Source organism: Kryptolebias marmoratus, linkage group LG1, assembly GCF_001649575.2.
Source record: "Kryptolebias marmoratus isolate JLee-2015 linkage group LG1, ASM164957v2, whole genome shotgun sequence".
NCBI classification, from domain to species: domain Eukaryota; kingdom Metazoa; phylum Chordata; class Actinopteri; order Cyprinodontiformes; family Rivulidae; genus Kryptolebias; species Kryptolebias marmoratus.
In genome coordinates this window covers 17,710,757-17,731,503 of record NC_051430.1, presented here as the reverse complement: position 1 = coordinate 17,731,503, position 20,747 = coordinate 17,710,757, and the positions used below count along the sequence as shown (strand labels likewise).

The 20,747-nt window shown below is 43.5% G+C and overlaps 1 protein-coding gene and 1 long non-coding RNA gene across 3 annotated transcripts; one reads left to right on the top strand and one right to left on the bottom strand.

Moving 5' to 3' along the window:
• Positions 1–640: 640 nt before the first annotated feature.
• On the bottom strand, positions 641–20,545 carry epg5 (ectopic P-granules autophagy protein 5 homolog (C. elegans)). 2 transcript variants are annotated; one of them, XM_017413835.3, is made up of 45 exons: positions 19,961–20,545; positions 18,137–18,805; positions 17,708–17,968; positions 17,426–17,624; positions 17,191–17,327; positions 16,983–17,090; positions 16,820–16,893; positions 16,612–16,720; positions 15,174–15,288; positions 14,943–15,093; positions 14,688–14,849; positions 14,171–14,328; positions 13,791–13,942; positions 13,436–13,576; positions 13,188–13,349; positions 12,992–13,114; positions 12,651–12,913; positions 11,975–12,115; positions 11,730–11,874; positions 11,303–11,500; positions 11,043–11,150; positions 10,801–10,923; positions 10,460–10,626; positions 10,133–10,369; positions 9,904–10,027; positions 9,640–9,784; positions 9,347–9,518; positions 9,094–9,256; positions 8,863–9,005; positions 8,576–8,732; positions 7,498–7,692; positions 7,196–7,409; positions 6,452–6,621; positions 6,159–6,366; positions 5,968–6,043; positions 5,599–5,702; positions 5,321–5,496; positions 4,809–5,033; positions 4,508–4,717; positions 3,573–3,717; positions 3,241–3,483; positions 2,927–3,140; positions 2,623–2,841; positions 2,422–2,533; positions 641–2,330 (listed from the first exon to the last, which is right to left on the bottom strand). In XM_017413835.3, exons 1-45 carry the CDS (start codon positions 20,012–20,014, stop codon positions 2,148–2,150), a joined length of 7,755 nt encoding a protein of 2,584 aa, XP_017269324.1. In that variant the 5' UTR covers positions 20,015–20,545; the 3' UTR covers positions 641–2,147. The 2 variants fall into 2 exon arrangements, with proteins under 2 accessions (XP_017269324.1, XP_017269325.1); XM_017413836.3 differs by having other exon boundaries at positions 18,137–18,802.
• On the top strand, positions 20,069–20,702 carry LOC119617001. Its single transcript, XR_005233135.1, has 2 exons — positions 20,069–20,203; positions 20,537–20,702. It is a non-coding gene; the product is annotated as an uncharacterized LOC119617001 (long non-coding RNA).
• The last annotated feature ends 45 nt before the right edge of the window (positions 20,703–20,747 follow it).

Here is a 20,747-nt window from a genome sequence, read left to right as displayed (position 1 = left end):
TCATATTCCTGTACCCTTTCTTTCTCATTTCACTCGTCCTGTAACCATAGAGACCACTGTTGCCTGAGGAGAGGTTTCTCCCTGGTAGATGTAGTGTCAAATAAAGAGGCTGAATGTATAAAAAAAACACACACACACAGAAGCACATCCCTGGATTCAGAGTCCCCCCCCCTTCCAAGCTGCTTTTTAAAGCGAGGGGCCTGCAGCGTACCTTTGCAACAAACAATAACATGTCAAATTACTCTGCAATAATGCCTGTCAGAACAGGCTTGTGAAACAAAGAAAGTGTAACTTCGGCCTAACCAACAGCAGCATATTATGCACAACAAAAGCTAATTTTAGGACCACTCACGCGCGCCTGCACTGAGTTTGAATAACAATCAATGCTGACAGATTACAAGACTGTTAAAACCATGTAAATCTGCTGAGTGTCCGAAGTCTAAAAAAAATCTGTACTGATGTCAATCACTGGATCCTTTGTTAAGAAAGGAAGGATGGATGGATAGTCATCCTTCATTTCTTTATTTTTTTTCATATAATATTGTAAATTGTCTTTATAAATAGTTCTTGGGGCTATTTGAAAATCTTCTTCACTCATTTTAAGTTCAGTACTGGACTATTTTCAGTTACTTTTTTTTTGTTTTTTTTGGCAGACCTAATTCTAACTTAGGTCTGCCATTTTTTTTTTATGTCTGTCATTCAGACATAAAAAATCTCCTAAACTCAAGAGATGATCCAGCGTTGTATTGACACGTAACAGACAGCTTAGTAAAGAATCGATTCTAAATAGTATCTTTAGGCACTTTGTTACCAGCAGCCTGTCACAAAGGTAGGATAAACTTATACATTAAACAGTTAAGTACCAACAACGATACAATCAGTTCACTTTATTTACTCGTCTTGTCTCCTTTGTGCAGCTTGGCTCTGTAGCTCCTCGTCCCACAGCCCAACAGACTAATTCTTGATCAGTGACTCATTAAAAAAAAAATGCTTCTGACATTAACACTCCTCACATAACATCACCGGAATAAGGCGAGCTTCACGCTGCTGAAGTGCAGCTCGATTGTTTCTGAAATGGCACAGAGCAACAGAAGTGGTGAGCCGATGAGGGTAATTAAACATGAAAAGTCTCTTGAATGCGCTGTTCTTTTAAAAAAAAAAACGCTTTTATCTTTAAACAAGTATATGAAAACCAAATTACATAAGGGCTCCAGCAGCATGGCATCCTTCTCTGTGAAAACTACCACCAGCGTTCGCCATCTGAATTACAGCGCATGTAGCACTTCATAAGAAAGCCAAGCGGAGTGGCACACTGTACGAGGAGCTGGGTGCACTTTAGTAAGGGTGGCTGTTTTTTTTTTTTTTTAAGCTGCTGCTTCAGGACACAACAGAGTCGGATGAAACCAGAGCAAATGGTCCGGAGAGTTTAGGCAAAACGAGCCGGTAAAATTAACGTCTCTTTGGCTAATAAAACAAAAAGGTTTCAGAGAGAGAGAGAGAGAGAGAGAGAGCACTTTTGGTTTAACATGAATAATACTGTCAAATGTGTTACAGAGGATGATGGCTTCATACATGTCCCTCTGTAGGTGTACAGTACGTAGTATCAAAATGTGTCAGATTGTGGCATCGACAGAAAATAGGTTTTATCAGGCAATAAACACTGTCCACAAGCTTTTGTTGGCACGTCTGAAGAAGGTACTAAACATGCTGAAGAAATCTGCCCTTCATCTTTTTTTTTTGTTAGATTCCACATGCCGGTGTGAAACTCGCACCAGTGCTTGATTCTGATTTATGACTTCTGCTTCAATAAATATACGCAACTCTTTCCCTAATCACAAGCAAAACCCGTGGTGATTAAAAAAATCTATAGGCAAGGTAAATAAAGCAACAAGGCATTACAGATAAGAGAAGAGGATAAAGTGCTAAAAACGTCAGAGATGAGCACAAAAAAACTGCTTCGACCTCTGACCAGCTTCATGATCCATTATCTGTCAAACAAGACTCTGTTTCACAATGTCAACTTCAGCCATGCAAAGTCCTCAGTGATAGAAAAAAAACAAATGCGATTCAGTACCAGTGTCACTATTTGAAAACTTTGTGCTCAAATAAGATTTTACATCCTTCACAGGGAGCGGGTTATGTCCAAGTTAACGGATGATGTGTAGGTATCTGAGGTCTGAGTACAAAAGGTTGACGAGCAGGGCCAGCAGGCGGGGGCCATCTTTGAGACAGTGTCCTGGGTAGCGGATGAACTGGACAGCCTTATTCAAAGGCTCCTCCAACTCGGCGTACTGCTTATTGCTGGACATGGCCTCAAGCATCCCCAGCATCTGTAGCCATTGAGAGAAACCAGGAAATTCAAATGACTTTTAGGAGCTTATTGTAGGCTGGTATAAGGAAACAGTGAGTTTTAGCGCATACCTGTTGTGCTTTTGGTGAGAGCTGCAGGTCGGGGGTGGGTTGGAGTCTAAGCTCAGTCTCCGGCATCTGGATGGACAGGAATGTTGCCAAACTGCGAACAACCACTCTGAACCTGGATGTATATGCGCAACGACCTAATTTAATCACTATTTTACTCAATCTGGGCTCTGGTTGTTTTGATTTGCTCTTAAAATGAATTACCTATTAGAAACAGGAGACCTCTTCCCAAGGCCTATGGCTCCCAGAAGTCCAGAGTTCTGTCTTTCCTCGCCAAGCTGAAGCAGCCTGCTCTGCAGGCTCATCAGACCCATGACAACTCCTGACACTTCAGTGTGACCTGCCTGAGGTTGCAGCTGCTCCACGTACAGATTCAGTGCTTTGTGCCACCACAGGAACAGTTTGGCTTCATCACCTGGACCACTGGACACAAAAAAATAACCTTCCTACCAACACATCTAATATGCCTGCAGCTTACAGAGAACATAAACTGATATCATGGACTGACCTGGGGAAGACCTGAGTGGTCCATGTGGTAATGAGAGCCAGAATCCTCCTGTCATTGGCCTGTGTGCATTCAGTGTTGAGGCGCTGCAGGATGAAGGCGTAGAGCGTCAGGAAGCTGCCTCCTGATTGGCTCTCGGAGAGGAAGTCGTCCATTGTGAGCTCAGGCACCTGCAGGGATGCCAGCACAGGGCCCCAACCTATAGGCTCCTCCTCAGCTGAAGTGAGCACAGACAAAAATGGGGCTTCTTTGTCATCTTGAAGCCAACAGGAAGAAAATCAGAAAAACAAATCTCATATGCGACAACAACTGTTTACCGTGGCTAAAGTGCGCTGTGATGCAAGCCTCCATGATGCGCGTCATGTGTCGCACTGACGCCAGGCAGCGCGAGCAGGCTGTGAGAAGAGGCAGAATTGGAAAGCCCCTCCCCTTCCTGTCCAGCCAGGTAATGACATGAGCAGCTAAAGCCTCGCCCGTCGAGACCCCCACCCCGTTGAGCAAAGCCAGCGCGTCGCTGAAGAGGCTGCAGAATGCCATGTGCCTCTGCTCCAGGCCCGCCTCTGCAAAGGAAAACCGCGACCAAAAAAAAAACGATTTCTAGTTGATGCTGTTGATGAAAAAGGCTGTTTGATTGTTGAGGATGATTCACCTGGAGGGTTGAACGTAACAACACTCTCCAGAAGTGTCTCCAGCTGAGCCTCCAGGCTGCCGAGGATGATGCCACCTCCTTGTTCCAGAGTCACCAGTGACTGCACGCACCAGCAAACATAACCTCCTGCCTTCAGGGTCTCCTCCTGAAAGAACAAATATCTACAAGTTTAGTTTTTCTTGAGCACTGTGCAATTCATAATTTAACTCATACTGTGAAAAAATACAGTTTTATCTGAAGAAGAGGAAGTAGCGGGATGTTTACAAGAAATTGTATGTGAAACTAATTAATTTTTCAAAGCTTTTCTTGCATATTTCTGTTGTTTTTGGTTACTTAACAGCAAGGTTTGAAAAGAAAACCTAACCCTAAAGCTGTTCTATGGAGGATTGTATCAGTTGTTTTTTTTTTTAAACACAAAACGTACAAATTTGGTACTCTACATCAAAAGCAGCTATAAGAAGTGTTACGTTAACACGTTTTGACTACAAGATACAATACTGGCCCTGAAAACTGAAGTGTTTAAGTCTAAATTTAGCGCAGATGATCCAAACCTCCCACTTTCACACAAAACGTGTCAGCCAAGGGGCAGCAGAGATGCTGATATCAGAGATTTGTGAATTATTAAACACTCCAACATGAAATTTATTCAGAATAAAACAGCTCTAAATTCGTTAATTTTCAGTCACTGTTTCGACTAAGTAATAATCAAAAAATCTCTGATATATATGCATCTAAGGATTCATCTCTGCATAAAAAAATACCAAAAATCCTTATTCATTTTACCCCAGTGTTGACTTTTCACAACAAATTAAGGAGTAAAAGTACCAGATCCACCATTTACAGTAGCAATATGCTATTTTACAACATTTAAAGTGTTTCAGTAAATATGATTTTCTTCATAAAATTAGAAAATGAAAAGCACTATGCTGTCCCACCTTGTGTGGATCTTCATTGGGGTGTGGGTGGAGACCTGCAGTGCTGCGAAGTAGCTTCAGCAGCAGCTGAGGAGCAGAATCAGAACTGAGGAGCAGAGACGGAGGGTAGTGGGTGCTGACATATCCCAGAATGCCCTGGTACGAGGAGAGGTCAAGTTGGTGCCAGGGTAGAGAGGTGGACTGAACCAGCAGACTGAGCAGAGGGGGGTCCTAGAGGACGAGGAGGAAAACAAGGTAAAATGAATGAGTGACGGGATGAGGAATCTGATTCTGATCCGATTTCAAAGTAGTCCGGACTCACCGGTTTATTCAGGAGTTGCTCCTCTTTTGCCAGAAAAACGAGCATGTACAGCAGATAGACCAACATGGTGTGGGACTCCTTCTGCGTAGCCACGTTTGTCAGAGCTGGATATGTTGTGGAGCTGGGGGGGGTTTGTAAGTGGTCACTTAGGACACTGATCCAGTTCACTTCACACATCAGTTCTCCCATAAACAGGAAGCAGCTCTTGGGACTTCCTCTCTCCACCTGTAGGAAGTAAAGGAAGGCCCAAAGTTCAGCTCAAATCTCGACTGTCAATCAGTCAATCAATCAGTAATCTATCCATCCATCCATCTTTTTTTACCCACTTCCTTTATGTGTTGCGGGGAGCTGTTGCCAATATCATTTAAGTCATGCCACGTGGGACAACACTGTACACTGAGTACATCTGATATGTGTTCAACTCCTGCTAATAATACAAGTTTTGTCAGACGCTTCCCTGTGCTGTGAATGTTGGGATCAGGGGCTTGGAGTCTAAGGGCAAAGTATCTCACATTGAAGAACTGCTCCATGAGCTGAGTGTCAGGATGCAGGTGTCTCCAGGGCAGGCTGCGGAGGTGTGTGTGGTACAGGTACAGCAGGTACTCAGGCGTGCGGGGGGAGGTGCAGCTCTCACAGTACTGCATCAAACACAGCCACAGAGCCCCTCTCTGACCAGGCAGCAGGCGATCTGAAACGGTAATGTGTACGCAGTGTGTAAAATGTGATAAATAAACAGAAAATTCAAAGAAACAAAAAAGTAATGTATATACTTAGAGAACTTAAAGCCTACCTCTGAATTTGTGGTGAAGTGCGTCAGTCAGCTGAACGTACAAACCAACCAGATTTCCTGCTGCACTCGCGTCAGTCTCCAGCCAGGGGTAACACTTGATGTTACTGAGGCAAAAAGAAAAAGAGAATAAAAGACAAACATGTTTAACTTGTAACTAAAATAAAAATGACACCACCATAAGCCAATGTTTGTGACTAGGACAAAACAAAAAAATCTTGTGGCGTATGTTTTTTTTTATTCCACATGGTTTGCCAAATTTAGAGTCTGTTCTGTTTGAGCTCACATCTGTTTCACATCCTCCACTCCGATAAAAGCTCCCCTTATCTTAAAAATAACAGAATATGAGAGCAGATGTTGTCCCACACTTACCCGCCTTCACCACTGTCCAGGGGAAAGATCCAGGGCTTAAATAACTTCCCAAGCTTACTATATAGGCCCTGCAGAGCTGTGAGAGGACACAATACATTTCTTTTTCAGAGTGATGGGAACTAAAGCTCTGCATAAACTTTACAAATAATCACCAACCCTCCCCTCGGTGTAATATGCCAATCTGCTGTTACCTTTCATGGTTCTGCTGCTGCCCACCGTCTCTCTGGCGCAGCTGCTGACCTGCACGCTGATAATGCAACCAATCAGATGTTCCCAGAAGGTAACAACGTGACTAATGTAAGGAATCCAGGCGGAGAAGAGGCCGAAGCTGCGGAGGTCGGGCTTACTGAGACGACTTCGCAGGAAGTAGTTGCTCAGCCAGTCGACTGTCTCATCCACCTGTTGGCAAACGAATAAATACTTAATACCTAATAAATAGAACATGTTCACTACTGACAAACAGGGCAGTTTATTTCAGCAGCACCTGCTGAGGGGAGAGACTGATGGGGTGTCTGTAGGGAGAGACTGAGGGTCCGACGGTGCTGCTGAAGGACGGTTCAGTTTTGCTCTTGGCGCTGCGGGATGGAGGCAGGCAGCCGAGCACTCGCAACGTCACTCTCCAGCACTCTGGACTCAGCATCTGGTTTGATGAACCTGTTAGGATTAAAATATACATTTGTTAAAAATAAAAAACTGCACATCGAACATCTAAAGTGAATAATCCAAACAGTCAAGAATCGTTACAAATTTTCTCTGAATGAATAAACTTCAGTAGACACATGCTTTAATTCAGGACTGACTGCTTACATCAATGTATCCATTCAACTAACTTCAGGGTTTTTTTTTATTAATCAGTTTAGTCTGTAAAAAATAAGTAGGAGGCATAATTTCAGAGGGAAGGATGTGTTTTCTTCGCATCCATTGAAAGAAGAACAATGGGGTTTTGCTTTGAAAACCGCAGCACATTATCAGGCAGTCTCATTACAAAACATTACAGACAAGAAGTAAAAAGATGCTGCTGACGACAAACTGACCTTTCTGCTCCCTTCTTTTGTTAGCTTTCATTCTTAAACCTCATCAATGGAAACAAACACCATAACAAAAACAAACCATCAAGTCCTGAACTTCTAAAATTCTGCTTTATGTAGTTAGCAGAATTTGACTTTATGCATTTGAGAACCATGATGTTTCCTGTCATTCGCTGCTTTGATGGAATAAATCAACTCACTGGTCATGAGCAGACGCAGGCAATCACTGTAGTGGTCTGGGAAATGGTGGCACAGAAGCAAGGTCCAGTGTTTGGTGAAAAGGTGAAAAGGCGTGAGAAATTCAGGCTCGGGGTCTCGGCCGCAGACGCAGAGAGCTCCATGGACCAACTCCAGCAACCGGGTTCTCTCCGAAAACACAGGATGAGCCTCGTTCAGCCAATGGGACAAATCGAACTGCAGGAGAGGACAAACAAACTGAAGCGACGCAGGCGTATCGAACACTTTCACAATGTTTCTTCGTCGTGTGGGAACGTGGACTCACTTTGGTGAGCAGCATGAAAATGACATCAGCGGTGTCAAGGTGAAGAGACGTCACCACGTCTTGGTAGAGGAAGACGAACTGGTCGGGGGCTGCATTCGGGGTGAAGAAGGGGGAAATGAGGGGACAAAGAAGCCTCTGCTCCAGGATGGCCTTTAGGACACGGCCGCACTCCTCTGCATTTTCCTGGATAAAAACCTGAACATCAAATCAAAACAATGTAGTTAAATGTAAACGCAAGCTATAAAAAACAGAACTTTACTTGAGGAATAAACAATCAGTTTCATCCATTTGACCACAGAAATGCTCTTTCAGTTTCTATCCTGCAGGAAGTGGTTTCTGCAGTCATTGACCAGTGATGGGCTGTCTCCAAACTAAAGTAACTTTAAATCAAACATTCTGCTCTGGGCCGACATGTTGAAAGTCATGTCTGCAGCATCCTTATTATTATTATATCCTTAGTATTTATTGTTATAAAGGTGCTGAATGCTGTCTCTAATTGTGCACCGCTAAATGTTAAACTAAACCTAGAGTGCAGGTTTGATCAGTCTTAATGTAACTATCCTATCATCTGACAATCTAAAGCGTTGTCAGATGACGAGGAGCAAGCTAATTATTAAAATGAAGGTATTCCACATCTCTAAGGCTGACGTTTTGGTTTTATTACTGATGTTTTCTTCAATAACTGTGAGTCAGCATTTGTAAAACAAGACATTTTGTTCAAAGGGGTTGCTAAACTACCATGTAAAGAAATGCACAAATCAGCAGAGTAAACACGAGTGAAAATATGCATGCACAATACCACAAAACTGTTTCACTTGCTGCTGAAAGGATGACTCCCTGTTTTACATTTTTACAGTAGCATGTGAATGTATTTGCCCTGCATGACATTTATGAAGCATCCATTCATTATTCTTATAGCAGAGAGTGAATGTGTCTGTAAAGTATACAGTTAATCAAAAACATATAAGTGTTTGTACCGAGTTGTAAAGCAGTTCATGAGACAAACACATAAATCTCCATCTGATAAAAACTAAGAAACACACTGGAACGTGTATGATGTGTTTGTGCGGTCCCACACCTGTCCCAGTATCTCCACACACGATGAGAGGTACTGCCGTGTTGGAGGATGCCGCAGTGTGTCCTCACACACAAAAGAGACCACCTGGTAAAAAGCTGACACGCCAACTTGCTGCACAGCTGGAGATTTCTGGGCTTTGAAAATATTCACAAGAGCCCTGAATAGAGAAAATACAGCATACAAACAGGTCAAAATGATCCTGTTGTATTAAAGCACATGCCTTCTAACAGTTGAGCTAGTAAGTATTTTGGTTTTTCTATATTGAGCTGAAAGCGGTTTGCACTGACGTGATGAAGTTCTCAGTGCGAACAGCAGCTTGAGCCAAGCTTTGAGGTGGAGGAGCCATAGAATCAGTCTGGAGCTTCTTGATGTCCCTGCGCAGCGAAGTTATCTGGTTGTGCACTGCCTCCTGTCTCTGAACACGCTCAAACTGCACACAAATACACACCGGTTAACAAATCAAAACGGTAAAACAGTTTGTCAAATTGTCAACTCTGATACAGTGTGAGCGGTCGCACTGTGACGGTGATGTTCGCTGGTCCTTGACAAGGCTGTCCTCCCTTCCCTTTACACTCCAGGTTCATGCTTATTTGCTCTGGCTGGTTCTTAAAAAGCAAAGGAAGGCCCTCGAGAAGCTCCTGCTCCATCGCCACCTGCTGGGCTTCACGTGCAACAGCAGTCCTAACACAAAGATGAAGTATTATAGAAAGAACTCGTGCTTTTTAGGGTACACTTCTAATCACTGATGCTATGAAAATTATCTCTACGTACCTGGCCTGATCTTGCAAAATGCTGAGGTCCTGCTGTATGAGTTTAGCAGCAGCTTTAAAGTCAGAGAGACAGGCGGCGGGAACGTCGGCCACCGGAGCCTTCTGCTCCTGGAGCTCAGGAGCTTGAAGAGGAACCGGATGCTTCTGCAGATTGGACAGGATGCGCTCTTTCGCTGAATATAGAGAAAGACAGAAATCCGACTTAAACAAATCTAATGACTACGGGTAAAGTTTTGCTCATAGAAACGTCACCATCGCAGGTATATATATAGAGCAATAACTTGTGGTCCGCACCGTTGTTGAGGCTGGTGTAGTCTGTGAAGCCTGGACTTTGAGGCTGCAGGAACGTCGGCTCACTCTGCACCTTCTCCCACAGAGACAAAACCTCCCTCTCATCGTACTGCAGACGCTCCTGGTCTATATATTCTAGCCAAAGTTCCTGCAACAAAACAACACGACACAGTAACATGTATGAGAAATGCGTTACTATAAGGAACATTTTTTTAAAACTGCGTAAGACCCCCCCACTCCCCAAACACACACACAAAACTCACTGACCTGTTGTCGCTGCATGACCTGTGCCAGTCTGTGAGCTTCATACTCAGGTGGAAGAGTGGGAAGGAACACTTCCTGCTTCTGCAGAGTCCCATCATCCATCCACAAGGCAAACACACCAAACAACCTGCAGGCAAACAACCAGAGAGCTTGAATAAAACAAACCATACAAACACTACAAAATAACTGGGAAAATGTTTGTTTATGCACTTATTCTGCATCAGGAACCTACCTGACCAGTTCTGAGTGGAGCTGAGGAGAAGTGAGGTAAAGTGGTTGGGCATTACCGGGGGTTTCCTCCCCCTGGGTGTCTGATGAAGGCGTGTTTAGCGGGGGCACCCTGAGGGCCTGGCTGGCGGCATGGTGGAAGTCAGACACCTCTTGTATTCTCTGCCTCAGATCTTTAAGCAAAGCGGCATAAGAAGAAGCCTGGAAGAACCTTTTTCCGATGCACCCCCCCGCAGCCAGCCTGCCGGGGGCGACACATAGGCAGATACATTTTTGTTTTTCCTTTCAGTTTCTCTGGCTGGGGATTTTGATACATGAGCGTGTCTCTTACCCGTACTCAGGCCCGGGCTGCCTGAGGTAGAGCTGCAGGAACTTCTGCCAGACGAGGGGGAGGAGGGGGTGGTCAGGTGGGGTGGCTAGGGCCTGACACGCCCAGCGGTACACCTGCAGCCGCTGCAGAGAGGGGGCCACTGGCAGCTTCAGCCTCTGTTGTGCCCTCTGGATCACACACAGAAACACTCTGTCATCTAAATGACAATAAATTTCTAAACTCGTACTGTCATACATTTGGACTGTGGAAATGAAAGCAGTCTGTTTTTATATTTATTTACTGTCATAAAGTTGTCTTTAAATGTGTTTAAAAAACGCCAGAACACTTTGGTTTAAGGTTACCTTTAAGGCTTGATCTGGGGAGATGTTGGACTCTGACAGGAGCTCATGCTCGACACAGCGTCTCAGCTGAGACTCTTCCTCAAACAGCCCCTCCATATTCAGCACCAACCAGACAAACCAAACCTACAGTCAATAGCAGGGATGTCAGGACCGAAACCTGCGGGCCGTTTCTGCACTCTGCATCACATAAACTAATACGATGAATAGCACTTATTGCATATTGTTCCTTCAGGATATCTTACTTCTCCACTCAGGGATTGGCCCTCGATGAAGGATGGTGTGACATTCCCAGCAATCCAGCCAACCAGAGAGGAGAGCAGACCCCGATCTCCATGGTAACCCAAGGCATTCTGGCACGAAGTATTAAAACAGAAACAATTGAAAGCTTACTGGTGTAATTGTTTGGGACCAGATTTCTGCTACAGGCAGTATATGGTGTTAAATTCTGGACCTGCGTCGGACGAGAGCCCTTAAATTATGCAACACCAAACACAGTAAATACCTTATGCTGCTGGTAGAGGAGCTTCTGCACACATTCCTCCTGGTGGTGAGTGAAGGCAGCGCAGCAGATCTGATCCATGAGGAACAGGACCGTTTTGTCTCGATACCACAAGTTCTGCTGAGTCAGAATTCCCACCCAGAACTCCAGCACTGCAGCAGCTCCGACACGACCAGGTCGAGAGCTTTCTACAACGTGACTCTGAAAAATAAACGACATCTTAAAAACCTTTAATTTTTCTTCCTTTTAAAAGTTTTAACCACTTCTTTATTACTTTTCTTATAAAGCTGAAGAAATTATTATGTTATAACTGGTCTCTGCATTTCCTTTAGAGTACCTAATATTTATCAAATTCTTACAATTTTCCTCCGTTGAATATAGGCCTATGACCTAAAATTTGCTATGTATGATCTAAGTTGTTCTGATGTACCTGAATGACACTGTTCAGCAGACGGACGTTGTCTCCGTAAGTGGTTCCTGTTAGAAGTGGTGCGACTCGATGCGTGACCTGCTGTGTCACGCCTTGAGGACAAACACTGTCGTACTGCAGGAACAGCTGGATGCAGCTTACAAACCTGCCGTTAACACAGACAGGACATGATCCGTGTGGTTAGTTCAGGAGATCCTGTAAGTGCAGCTTCTATGTGCTACACGCCAGATCATTTTCGGCCTTACTGAGAGTTGTTGAGCAGGTAAAAGCTCAGAGGGTAGGTGGGAGGTAGGATGTTATCCAGCAGATGTACGGCCGCTCTCAGGTAGCGGGACTGAATCAAACTTTTTAACAATTCGACTCCATCAGTACAAAAGTTTTCCAGTCTGTAGATAAAAAGAAAACATTAGTTGATTTTCTGTTTATAGTTTCCTCCATTTGTTTTTTGAAATCAAATTACTTCTGCATACTCTTGTGCTTTTTTATTCATTCATGTATCAAAAAGTTTGATCAGGAATAGTGAGGTATGACTTTTAGTATCTGTAATTTTTATACTTTTTGAAATATTAAACTTTATTTACCTAAAATCTCCTCAAGGAAACACATGGAGCTCTCTTCAGTTTCTTCAGAAACATTGTTCTCTGAAATCTACTTGCTCTTTCTTCTTATGCTGAAGATTTGCTTAGTTTAGCTTTAAGCCACCCTTAAACTGATTTTAGGTTTTAGCTACCATTTTCTGAATTTTAGTTTTTACCAAGAGTTCTGCTAATTTTAGCTTTTAGCTAGTGTTTTGTTAATTGTAGCTTCTAGTCTGCTTGTTTTAGCTTTCAGCAGTCATTCAGCACTCAAGACTCTTTTTCTCTAGTTTTTACTATAAAGGAAAATTTCACAGAAATATTTAGATTGCATGCAAGAACAAACCTGTGTCCCACTACTGTCATGGCAAGTGACAGGTAGCATCCAATCGGGAGGCCTGCTTTTACGGCCCTGAGAACAGAGTGCATGCTGGGAGCATGTGTAAGTTCTGGAGGTGGGTTGGACGCCAAAGCAGGCACTGCCCAGGATCCTTTGGGGTTCTGGGCATTCCCGTGGAGCTTCAGCCGCAGCAGCAGCTGCCACGCCCACTGACTGAAGGATGCTTCAGGAGATACGCCCAAACGCAGAACGCTGGCAAGGTAGGACACCTGGAGGGAGAAAACAGTGCAGAACATGAACATGAACACTGAAGGTGAGAGTCAATCTGAGAAGTGACAATGTGTCACCTGTTTGATTCCTTCTGATATGAGGCCACTGTAGGGTTTATCTGTGAGATACTTCTGATAGGCTTCAGCCACCAGCAGAGCCACCTCACTGTGGAGGACAGAGGGCAGCGCCAAAGACCCGTCCTGCAAAACAGAACAGGTTAGATACTAGAACTCACAGTCACGTTCTGAACCAATTCACTGCACCCATGAGTACCTGTGTGTAACCCCAGTTGAGACCCTCCAGGATAACACAAGCCAACCGGTTCTCCACCGCAGACAGAGGATGCTGGATCAGCCAGGCTCCGATCACAGATATTTCCTCCCGCTGCGGCTTCCACAAACTCAGAGGCAGCTCTTTACACAAGTACAGAGCCATCTAAACCACACAAAATTAAAACTTCAACCAGTTTCACAAATAATGATTCGACTCTACTTGAAGTTTTAAAAAAAAGAGGCTCTAACCATTCCGACAGTCTGTATCGTCTCTCTCAGTCTCCCCAGGAGCACGGAGATAACGTGGGGATGGGCTGAAGCTATGACAGCCAGCAACTCCCTCCCCACCTTGGAGTAAGTTTCTCTGGTAGACACACTGACATAAGACACCTGGGCAAACCAGGAAATAAGAGGTCAAACAAGATTTGCATTGGACAAGAAGTGATCATCTTTAACCAAAGTAGTTTCTCAAAAAAAAAAAAGAAACAGTGTACAGCAGCTACAAACTGTCATGTAGACAAAATGATAATGGAGGAAATGCTCACTGCGTGTGAACATACACAGTCATACTTCTGGTATCTCTTTTTGAAGCTCTTTCCCCTACCTGATAAATCAGCAGAGTGATGGTTGTGATGAAGGCGGGGTCAAACTGCTGAGTGGGTGTGGCCATGTGAGCGAGCGCAGTGAGGAGGGAGATGCCATCGGAGCTGTTCACCTCACACAGCCATCGCTCAAACCTCTCCTGGTGATTTGGGTCTGTTAACGGCCACGGGAAACAAAGACGACAACATCAAACTGAGGCAAAGTGCAGATTTTTTAAGATACTTTTTAAACTTAAATACAGCTAAAGTAACAAATGTAGTAAGATTCGAGTTTACAGAAAAGAATTGGCATGACTGAGTATTAACACAAAGCATGAGCTTGTTAAAGACATTTGAGGTTTAAAGGATATATTTAGCACTTGTTAAATGTGTATAATGATACCTCTGAGAGCTTGAATGCAGGAATGTGTGTCTGCAACAGAGCTGAGTGTTTCCAATCCTGCTGTTTCTACACATTGCATCACATAAAGGACTTTCCACAGCATAGAGCTGGACAGAGTCCCATACGGCATCTCCGACATGAACAACCAAATGCCCAGCCTGCGAGGAAGAAACAGTAAACGAACAAAAGAAATGAAATGGCTTTTTCTGTGAAAATGCAGAGTCAATGCTGAGCGCTGGACGGCTTTGTTGGATTTTGCAGAAGAAGCTTAAACTGGGTTTTTGGAAGCTAAAAGAAGCAGAACACTAGCTAAAAGCTAAATTTAGCAGAAGGCTAGCTAAAAGAGGGCGAGCACTGTTTTTTAAAGAAACTAAAGAAGTCTAATGAATGAGCTGAATGTTTTGATGAATGTGTAAAGTAACACAAAGTATGTAAAGTGTGAATCAGCACTGACACAATAAATACAAAAGCAAATTCCTTTCAGGTAGGATGAACACTTGAGGCCAGTTTCTCTCACCTTTTGTTTCTGAGAACATGTAAAACAGCTCTGAGGAAGAGGTGATCATATTCCAGCTGCAGTTTGTCCAAAGACATGGAGTGAACGAGGGAGCCGGATCCAGCAGCATCCGTCACACTCACATACTGGGCCCAGTGATCACTCACGTAGCACACCGTCATCCTGAGGAACAGGAGATCAGAGAAACGTTGGAGTTTTCCCGGCTGTGTTTGCTGCGTCTGGTCCAGATGTCGCTCCCGTTAGTTGGCCACTGACCGTATGATGTGCCCTATTCGTTTGACGAGCTGCCTGTACCGTGCTCTGTTATACGTTTGCAAACCCAGGGAGAGGATTTCAATCAGCGAGGAAGCGAAGGCAAAGACGCGCATCATCTTCTGACTGGAGCAGGCCTGGGGCTCGTACACACCTGGAAACAGAGCCGTCTGTCAGCTCCCACCACACGCCCGATACGAACACGAGACATCCAGCGGAGATGGACTTACTTACCCTGCTTGCTCATCCCCAGCATGTGCGAGTAAAGCTGCTGGAAGGGGAACTGGTTCAGCAGGGAGATGAGATCTTCCTCACAGAGCAGCAACCAGCTGGTCTCTGGGTCCTCGTCCTGAAAGCAAAGCAACGGGACAATGCTGGTCAAACTTCAGTCCTGTGTGGACTTATCTGACACTTGTTCAAACTCCTCTTTTATTGGGAAGATGAAAAGAACAGTTTTTATTTTAAATAACACTGTGTGAAAATCAAATCATAATTGACTAAATAAAATAAATGATAGAAACTTTGAAAGGACACCGGGTTCATATGCAGCATTATTTCTGGCAGCAGTCGTGGTTTTAAGCAAGCAGACTGATATTTAAAAATTCAAAGGTGTTCGGTCTCTCAGCAGTGTTAAGTGTGACTCAGTGCTTCAGGACAAAAATTAGAACATTTTGTTTTCAAAATCCATCCACATTTTTAAACAACTAAATAACAAGCTGTCTGCACATTAAACCCCATCATAATAAGAGAAGGAAAACAAAAAAAGGATTACAGTTTCAAAGACATTAGCATAAAATGTTTTTCATAAAATTACTGTGAGGGTTTCGTTTTTTAGTTTTTAAAGGTCTAGTATTCCTCAAAGGAATGCATACTGCCCACCACCTTTTATACCAGACTTGTAGACCAAGATAATCTTATTTTGAGAAATGACACAGTTGTAGTCGTTTTGGTCAAGCCTTGAAAATGACCTGAAATCTCCTGTGATACTTTGGGAGCTCTGACACGATCCGTTAATGCTTGAAATATATGTTATGAATAACTCACAACTACTACCACACCAAATTTATCACAATATCTGTAAAATTCACTGAGGTATAACGGTGGACATCTTGAACTGGTTTCACTTCAAAAGGTAATCACTTGTAGATGTACAGCCAATAATTACTGTCCGCAGAAAATCTGTTCAGTGCTTTATGAGATATTTCGCTTACAGACAATCAGAGTTAACTTCAACAATTAATGCTAAGATGCAAAGATGCCCTTAAACTATGTATTGGGGATGATGCTCAGCTACTACCACACCAGATTTGTGCTCGATATCTGTAAAACTGGTTGTGTTTGCTAAGGTCAGCTGGCTGTGGCGGCCATCTTGAATTGTGTTGAGCCCAAAGGTTCATCAGTTGTAGATCAATCCAATGACCATCTTTTAAAAAAGCCTCATTAAAATTTGTTCAGTGGTTTACAAAATATTTTGCCAACAGCACAGACAGCTGAACCCAGACTCAAGCAGAAAAATGATCCCTCTGCCTTTGACAGCTGGCAAAGAACAGTTCAAATCCTCTCACATAATAACACAGCTGCCTTATTTAGATCATAATTTATTTAAAAACTGTGAAGAAGTCATTTTGTTTGTCTTTAAAACAAAATAATCAGCTGCCGCTCACACGCGTACCTCCTCTCCACCTTCATCGACGAGGGTCCAGTTACCAGACTGGGGTCCTGATGTTGTTGAAGTCTGGCTATCACATGGCTTCATGTGACCCAGAAACTCTGCACGGTGTCTGAAAGGAACCAGAGCTGTGAGGGGATTCTCGTGCAAAACAGAAGGCCATTGTTCGCAGTCGGCAGATGTGAGCTGCTGAAGAAGCTCGTATATTTACCTGGCAGGTGACATGAGGATGGCTAAGGCTTGCATGAAATCTTGCACTCCTGCGCTGTTCCCCCACACCTGAATCTGGCGCAGATTAAATTAAATAAATAAAACTCAAGTTCACTGTTTACACAACAATATATAAAAATATAATATACATGTCCCTGTTTTACCTGAAGGAAAGGTGTAGCCCACTTTCCCACCCCAGCAGGACAGCATAAAAGATGGCACAGCAGGTAAAGGTGCTCCTCTGACCCTCCAACGTGCAACAAGGTGACCACCTTGCAGAAGGTAGATCGGGAACAGGTAAATGAATCCAAACAATAAAAAAATCTCAACCACTGCCTAGTGAAGTTTGAAACATGGTGTAGCTGTGTTTACCAGTCTCTCCAGCCACTGATGGATGTCCGTCTGGAACTGTGTGTCATCAAGGACTCTGCGTGTGAAACTAAACAGGACACTGATGGCCTCTTTCAGAGGTTGAAGAGAGCAAGGCTGGGACTGGCTGCCAGAGTAATCTGAAAAACGAAAGCTACTGTGGGTCTGCTTTACAATAGCAGGAAAAACCCCTCTGTGACTGGAACCCTGACACAAGAAAGCTTTCTAAAGGTCTCACCTTTCAGCAGGCGATGCAGGTATGATTCCACCTGCAGGCGTGACAGCAGAGCGGTGTAGGCATGAAGCACCACTTTCTGGTGGAGCAGCTCACTGCAGCTGTCAAACAGAACCCGCAGCTCGGCCAGAACAGTCTGACTAAACTCTGCCTGCTGGAACCGATGGTACCCACACACCTTAGACTGGTCTGCACACACACCCTGTAGGAAAAAAAATAATTCAAAGAAATGCTCGATAAAGCTTTATTTGTTTACTGTTTCAAAGATAAATAAGAATAAAACACCTGAAGTGTGAGCTGCTCATCTCTGAAGCTCCAGAGGCGATTCTGTGTGCTCCTGCAGTCAGACGACTGTGTGTGCAGCTGCGTGTGCGACTGGCTCAGCTGTCTGCGGCAGCGCCAGTAGTTCTGCAGCAGCTCTGTCAGTTCGTGGTTCTCCTGACGGGCCAGAGCGCAGAACTGGGCGGCGCAGAGCTCCACACCTTCCAGCCACGCTCGCAACCCGCCGCCTGGCTCCCAGACACTCAGCTGCTCCAGTGAGAATGCCTGAAGAAGATTATACACAAAAAAATAAATACAAGTAACAAAACCTTTAATGATGTAACTTATTTATTATAATTAACAGAAGACACACAATTACAATATAATATTATTTATGATAATACATAACTCTTTGTGTTCCCAGCAGCACAATGTAATCTTGTGGTGCTTTACCTGCATCTCTGGAGCTGTTTTGGGTAGTTCTGGGTACAGTTTGCTCCTCGACAGCTCAGCTACAGATTTCAGAGGCTGCAGAGTCAAAGGAGAAGATTCCTGCTCAGGAAGCGCCAACACTGCAGGTTCCCTTCCACAGATTTTTGCAGCTTCCTCACAGAGCTGAATCACAGAACCCTCCTCCAGTTTAGGAAGAGATGGGTACAAAGCAGGAGCACTCAGGTTGTCAAACTCTGCGACAACAGGCTGATTCCACATCTTTAAGTCTTTTTCTGGCTCAGTGGTTCGTTGTTCAGCTTTAGGAGCGACCCCCTGAACTTCCACCCCACCATCTTCTGCGTCCTTGCCTGATTCTGTTTGGTGAACTGTCTCTTTCGGTGTCACTGCTGACAAGTTCAGACCTGACTGCAGAGTCGTAGTCAAATCTAACGTATGTGTGGTCGGCGCTGAGGAGGTCTGCTGCGTCTCAGCAGGCGGCTCTGCTGGTTGTGCTGCTGCGTCGGAGCTTTGGACAGGATTCTCCTGTTCCTCCTGGGTCTCCTGAGGAGGAGGAGAAGGAGGCAAACTGAGAGGGATCTCAGTGAAGCCAGAGCTGGAGGCGTCATCACAGAGAGCAGATGGAGCTGCGGGTCTTTTATCCTCGTCAGCCTGTTTCTGCTTCCTGACCTGCTGAGAACATAAACAATCAGACATAAAACTAACTTTACTTTATAAACTACTCATCAAGCAAAGCGCAGATCACTATAACTTATTATTCAGACACACAGGTTCATCCACATGCACAGACTTATTTTGAATTTAGAAGATTTTTTTCACATTTAATTTCAGAATATTAAATAAAAACATAACTACTCAAAACATTGTTGCTCCTAAAATAAATGTACTTACGTTATTAGATTAATTCAAAACAATTACGCTGATGACATATTACCGTTCTGCTTATACTATCTATTTCTTGTTATCTTTTAAAGTGGTCTACCAAAGTTTTTCTTTGGGCTTTTTTGTCTATTTTTAACTTACTTTCAGCCCAATATCTCACAATTTTTAGAGGATTGTTTTTTGTTTGTTTGTTAAGCCACTTAACTCTGACCTATTCAGGCATTAAAAAAATTCACATTACAGAGACAACTTAGCAAAGAACCAAATTTAAATTGAATAATTGGACACCTCGTTTTTAGCAACATGGCATAATGAAACATATTTTTAATTCCTTTAGTTGAAGCTATAAAATTACCAAAGATTAAACTGTTTGAGACATAAAATAGTGTTTTAGTGCCAACAAGTGGATTTCTGAAAACAAAAGAAAAATGTTGAGATGATCAACTAAAGAGTGATGCGTCTCTCAGATCCTGTATCAGATCTGAAAACGTGATTTTCAGATATTGTTCACCTGCTGTAGATAGTTTTTCAGACCTGACTTTTGCCTTGTTCATTTAAAAAAAATAAAACATTTAAGCACATACTGTGAAATATGCTGTCATGGTCTGGTACAAGGACCGGACAAAAAAAGCAGACAAAATCCAAAGTAAGAACTTAAAGAGGCTTTCCTGGAGAACTACTGATCAAAGTCACTTTAAAAGATCACAAGAAAGCCTGGTTCCTTGGAAGAAAAATATAGAGAAATAATGGGGAGCTTTAAAACTTCTCCACATAACTATATGGTGGACTAAACACTAAAACTGAAAGGCAGATCTTATGGATGCAAAGGCATGTCTAATGTCACAAATAGACTTGTTAAAAGTGGATCCTAATTGATCTGTGTGTAGGAGATGCGAGCAGGAAAAAAAGAAAGAATCGGGACAGAACAGTTTTTGGTGTGATCACCTGAGACTTTCCGCTGCTTTTTGTTTTGCTCTTCTTTGTCCTTACAGCCTCCATTTTGGGTGCCTGTATCACATCAGCTCAGATCACAGCAACACACAGCCTCCTGAAGAGTCTCCTGGTGGAAGCGATCACTTGGAAGCTACTGATCAGCTGAAAACAACAAGTCATCGTTTGTTTTTTTCCCGGATAAACAGCCAACAGAGGGTCCTGTCTGTGCTGCCAAGATAAGGACTGTCACTGGCTGTAAGCAGCACCCTGTTTATTATATTTCCTCTTCGGAAGATTCCCCGACAGACTAGGTCAGGAAAGCAGCTTTAAAGTAAACATCGTATCCTGAGAATATGGTTGTTTTTTTGGAAAAACGAAACTAGAGTTCCTGCTGTTGAAACTCCACCAAGCTAAGCTAGGCTAACGTCCAGCTGCTCGCTCGTTACGCAGGATTTATTCTCCGAAATGTTTTTTAGATTGTTGTTCACATAATTAAAATACGATTTCGACGGATCGAAGCCGCTGTCAACTGATAACAGTCCTCGTCTGCTGGTCGGCTGCCATTTGTTTTGTTTTTGTCTGTTCCAGGAACTACAAGATCGCAATCCGATCACGTGACTGCTTCACCTCCTCTACGGATCCCGACAGAGGCCAAACAGCATCATGCGCAAATTATGTTAATGAGAGAAGTTCACGTTTTATTAAACTTTTAGGGGAAAACAAACTCCAAGAAAAGGAAGTTCAGATCGGAACTTTTGCTACAACAAAAATGCATAGACAAAGGTCAGTTGTAGAAGAA

Bases quoted from the DNA above. Each gene is read 5' to 3' on its own strand.
- epg5 (XM_017413835.3), bottom strand. From the start codon at position 20,014: ATGGAGGCTGTAAGGACAAAGAAGAGCAAAACAAAAAGCAGCGGAAAG. The intron at 7,693-8,575 runs GTGTGGGACCGC...TTTGATGTTCAG, and splicing joins GTGTGGAGATACTGGGACAG to GTTTTTATCCAGGAAAATGC. The intron at 6,622-7,195 runs GTGAGTTGATTT...TAATCCTAACAG, and splicing joins CCTGCGTCTGCTCATGACCA to GTTCATCAAACCAGATGCTG.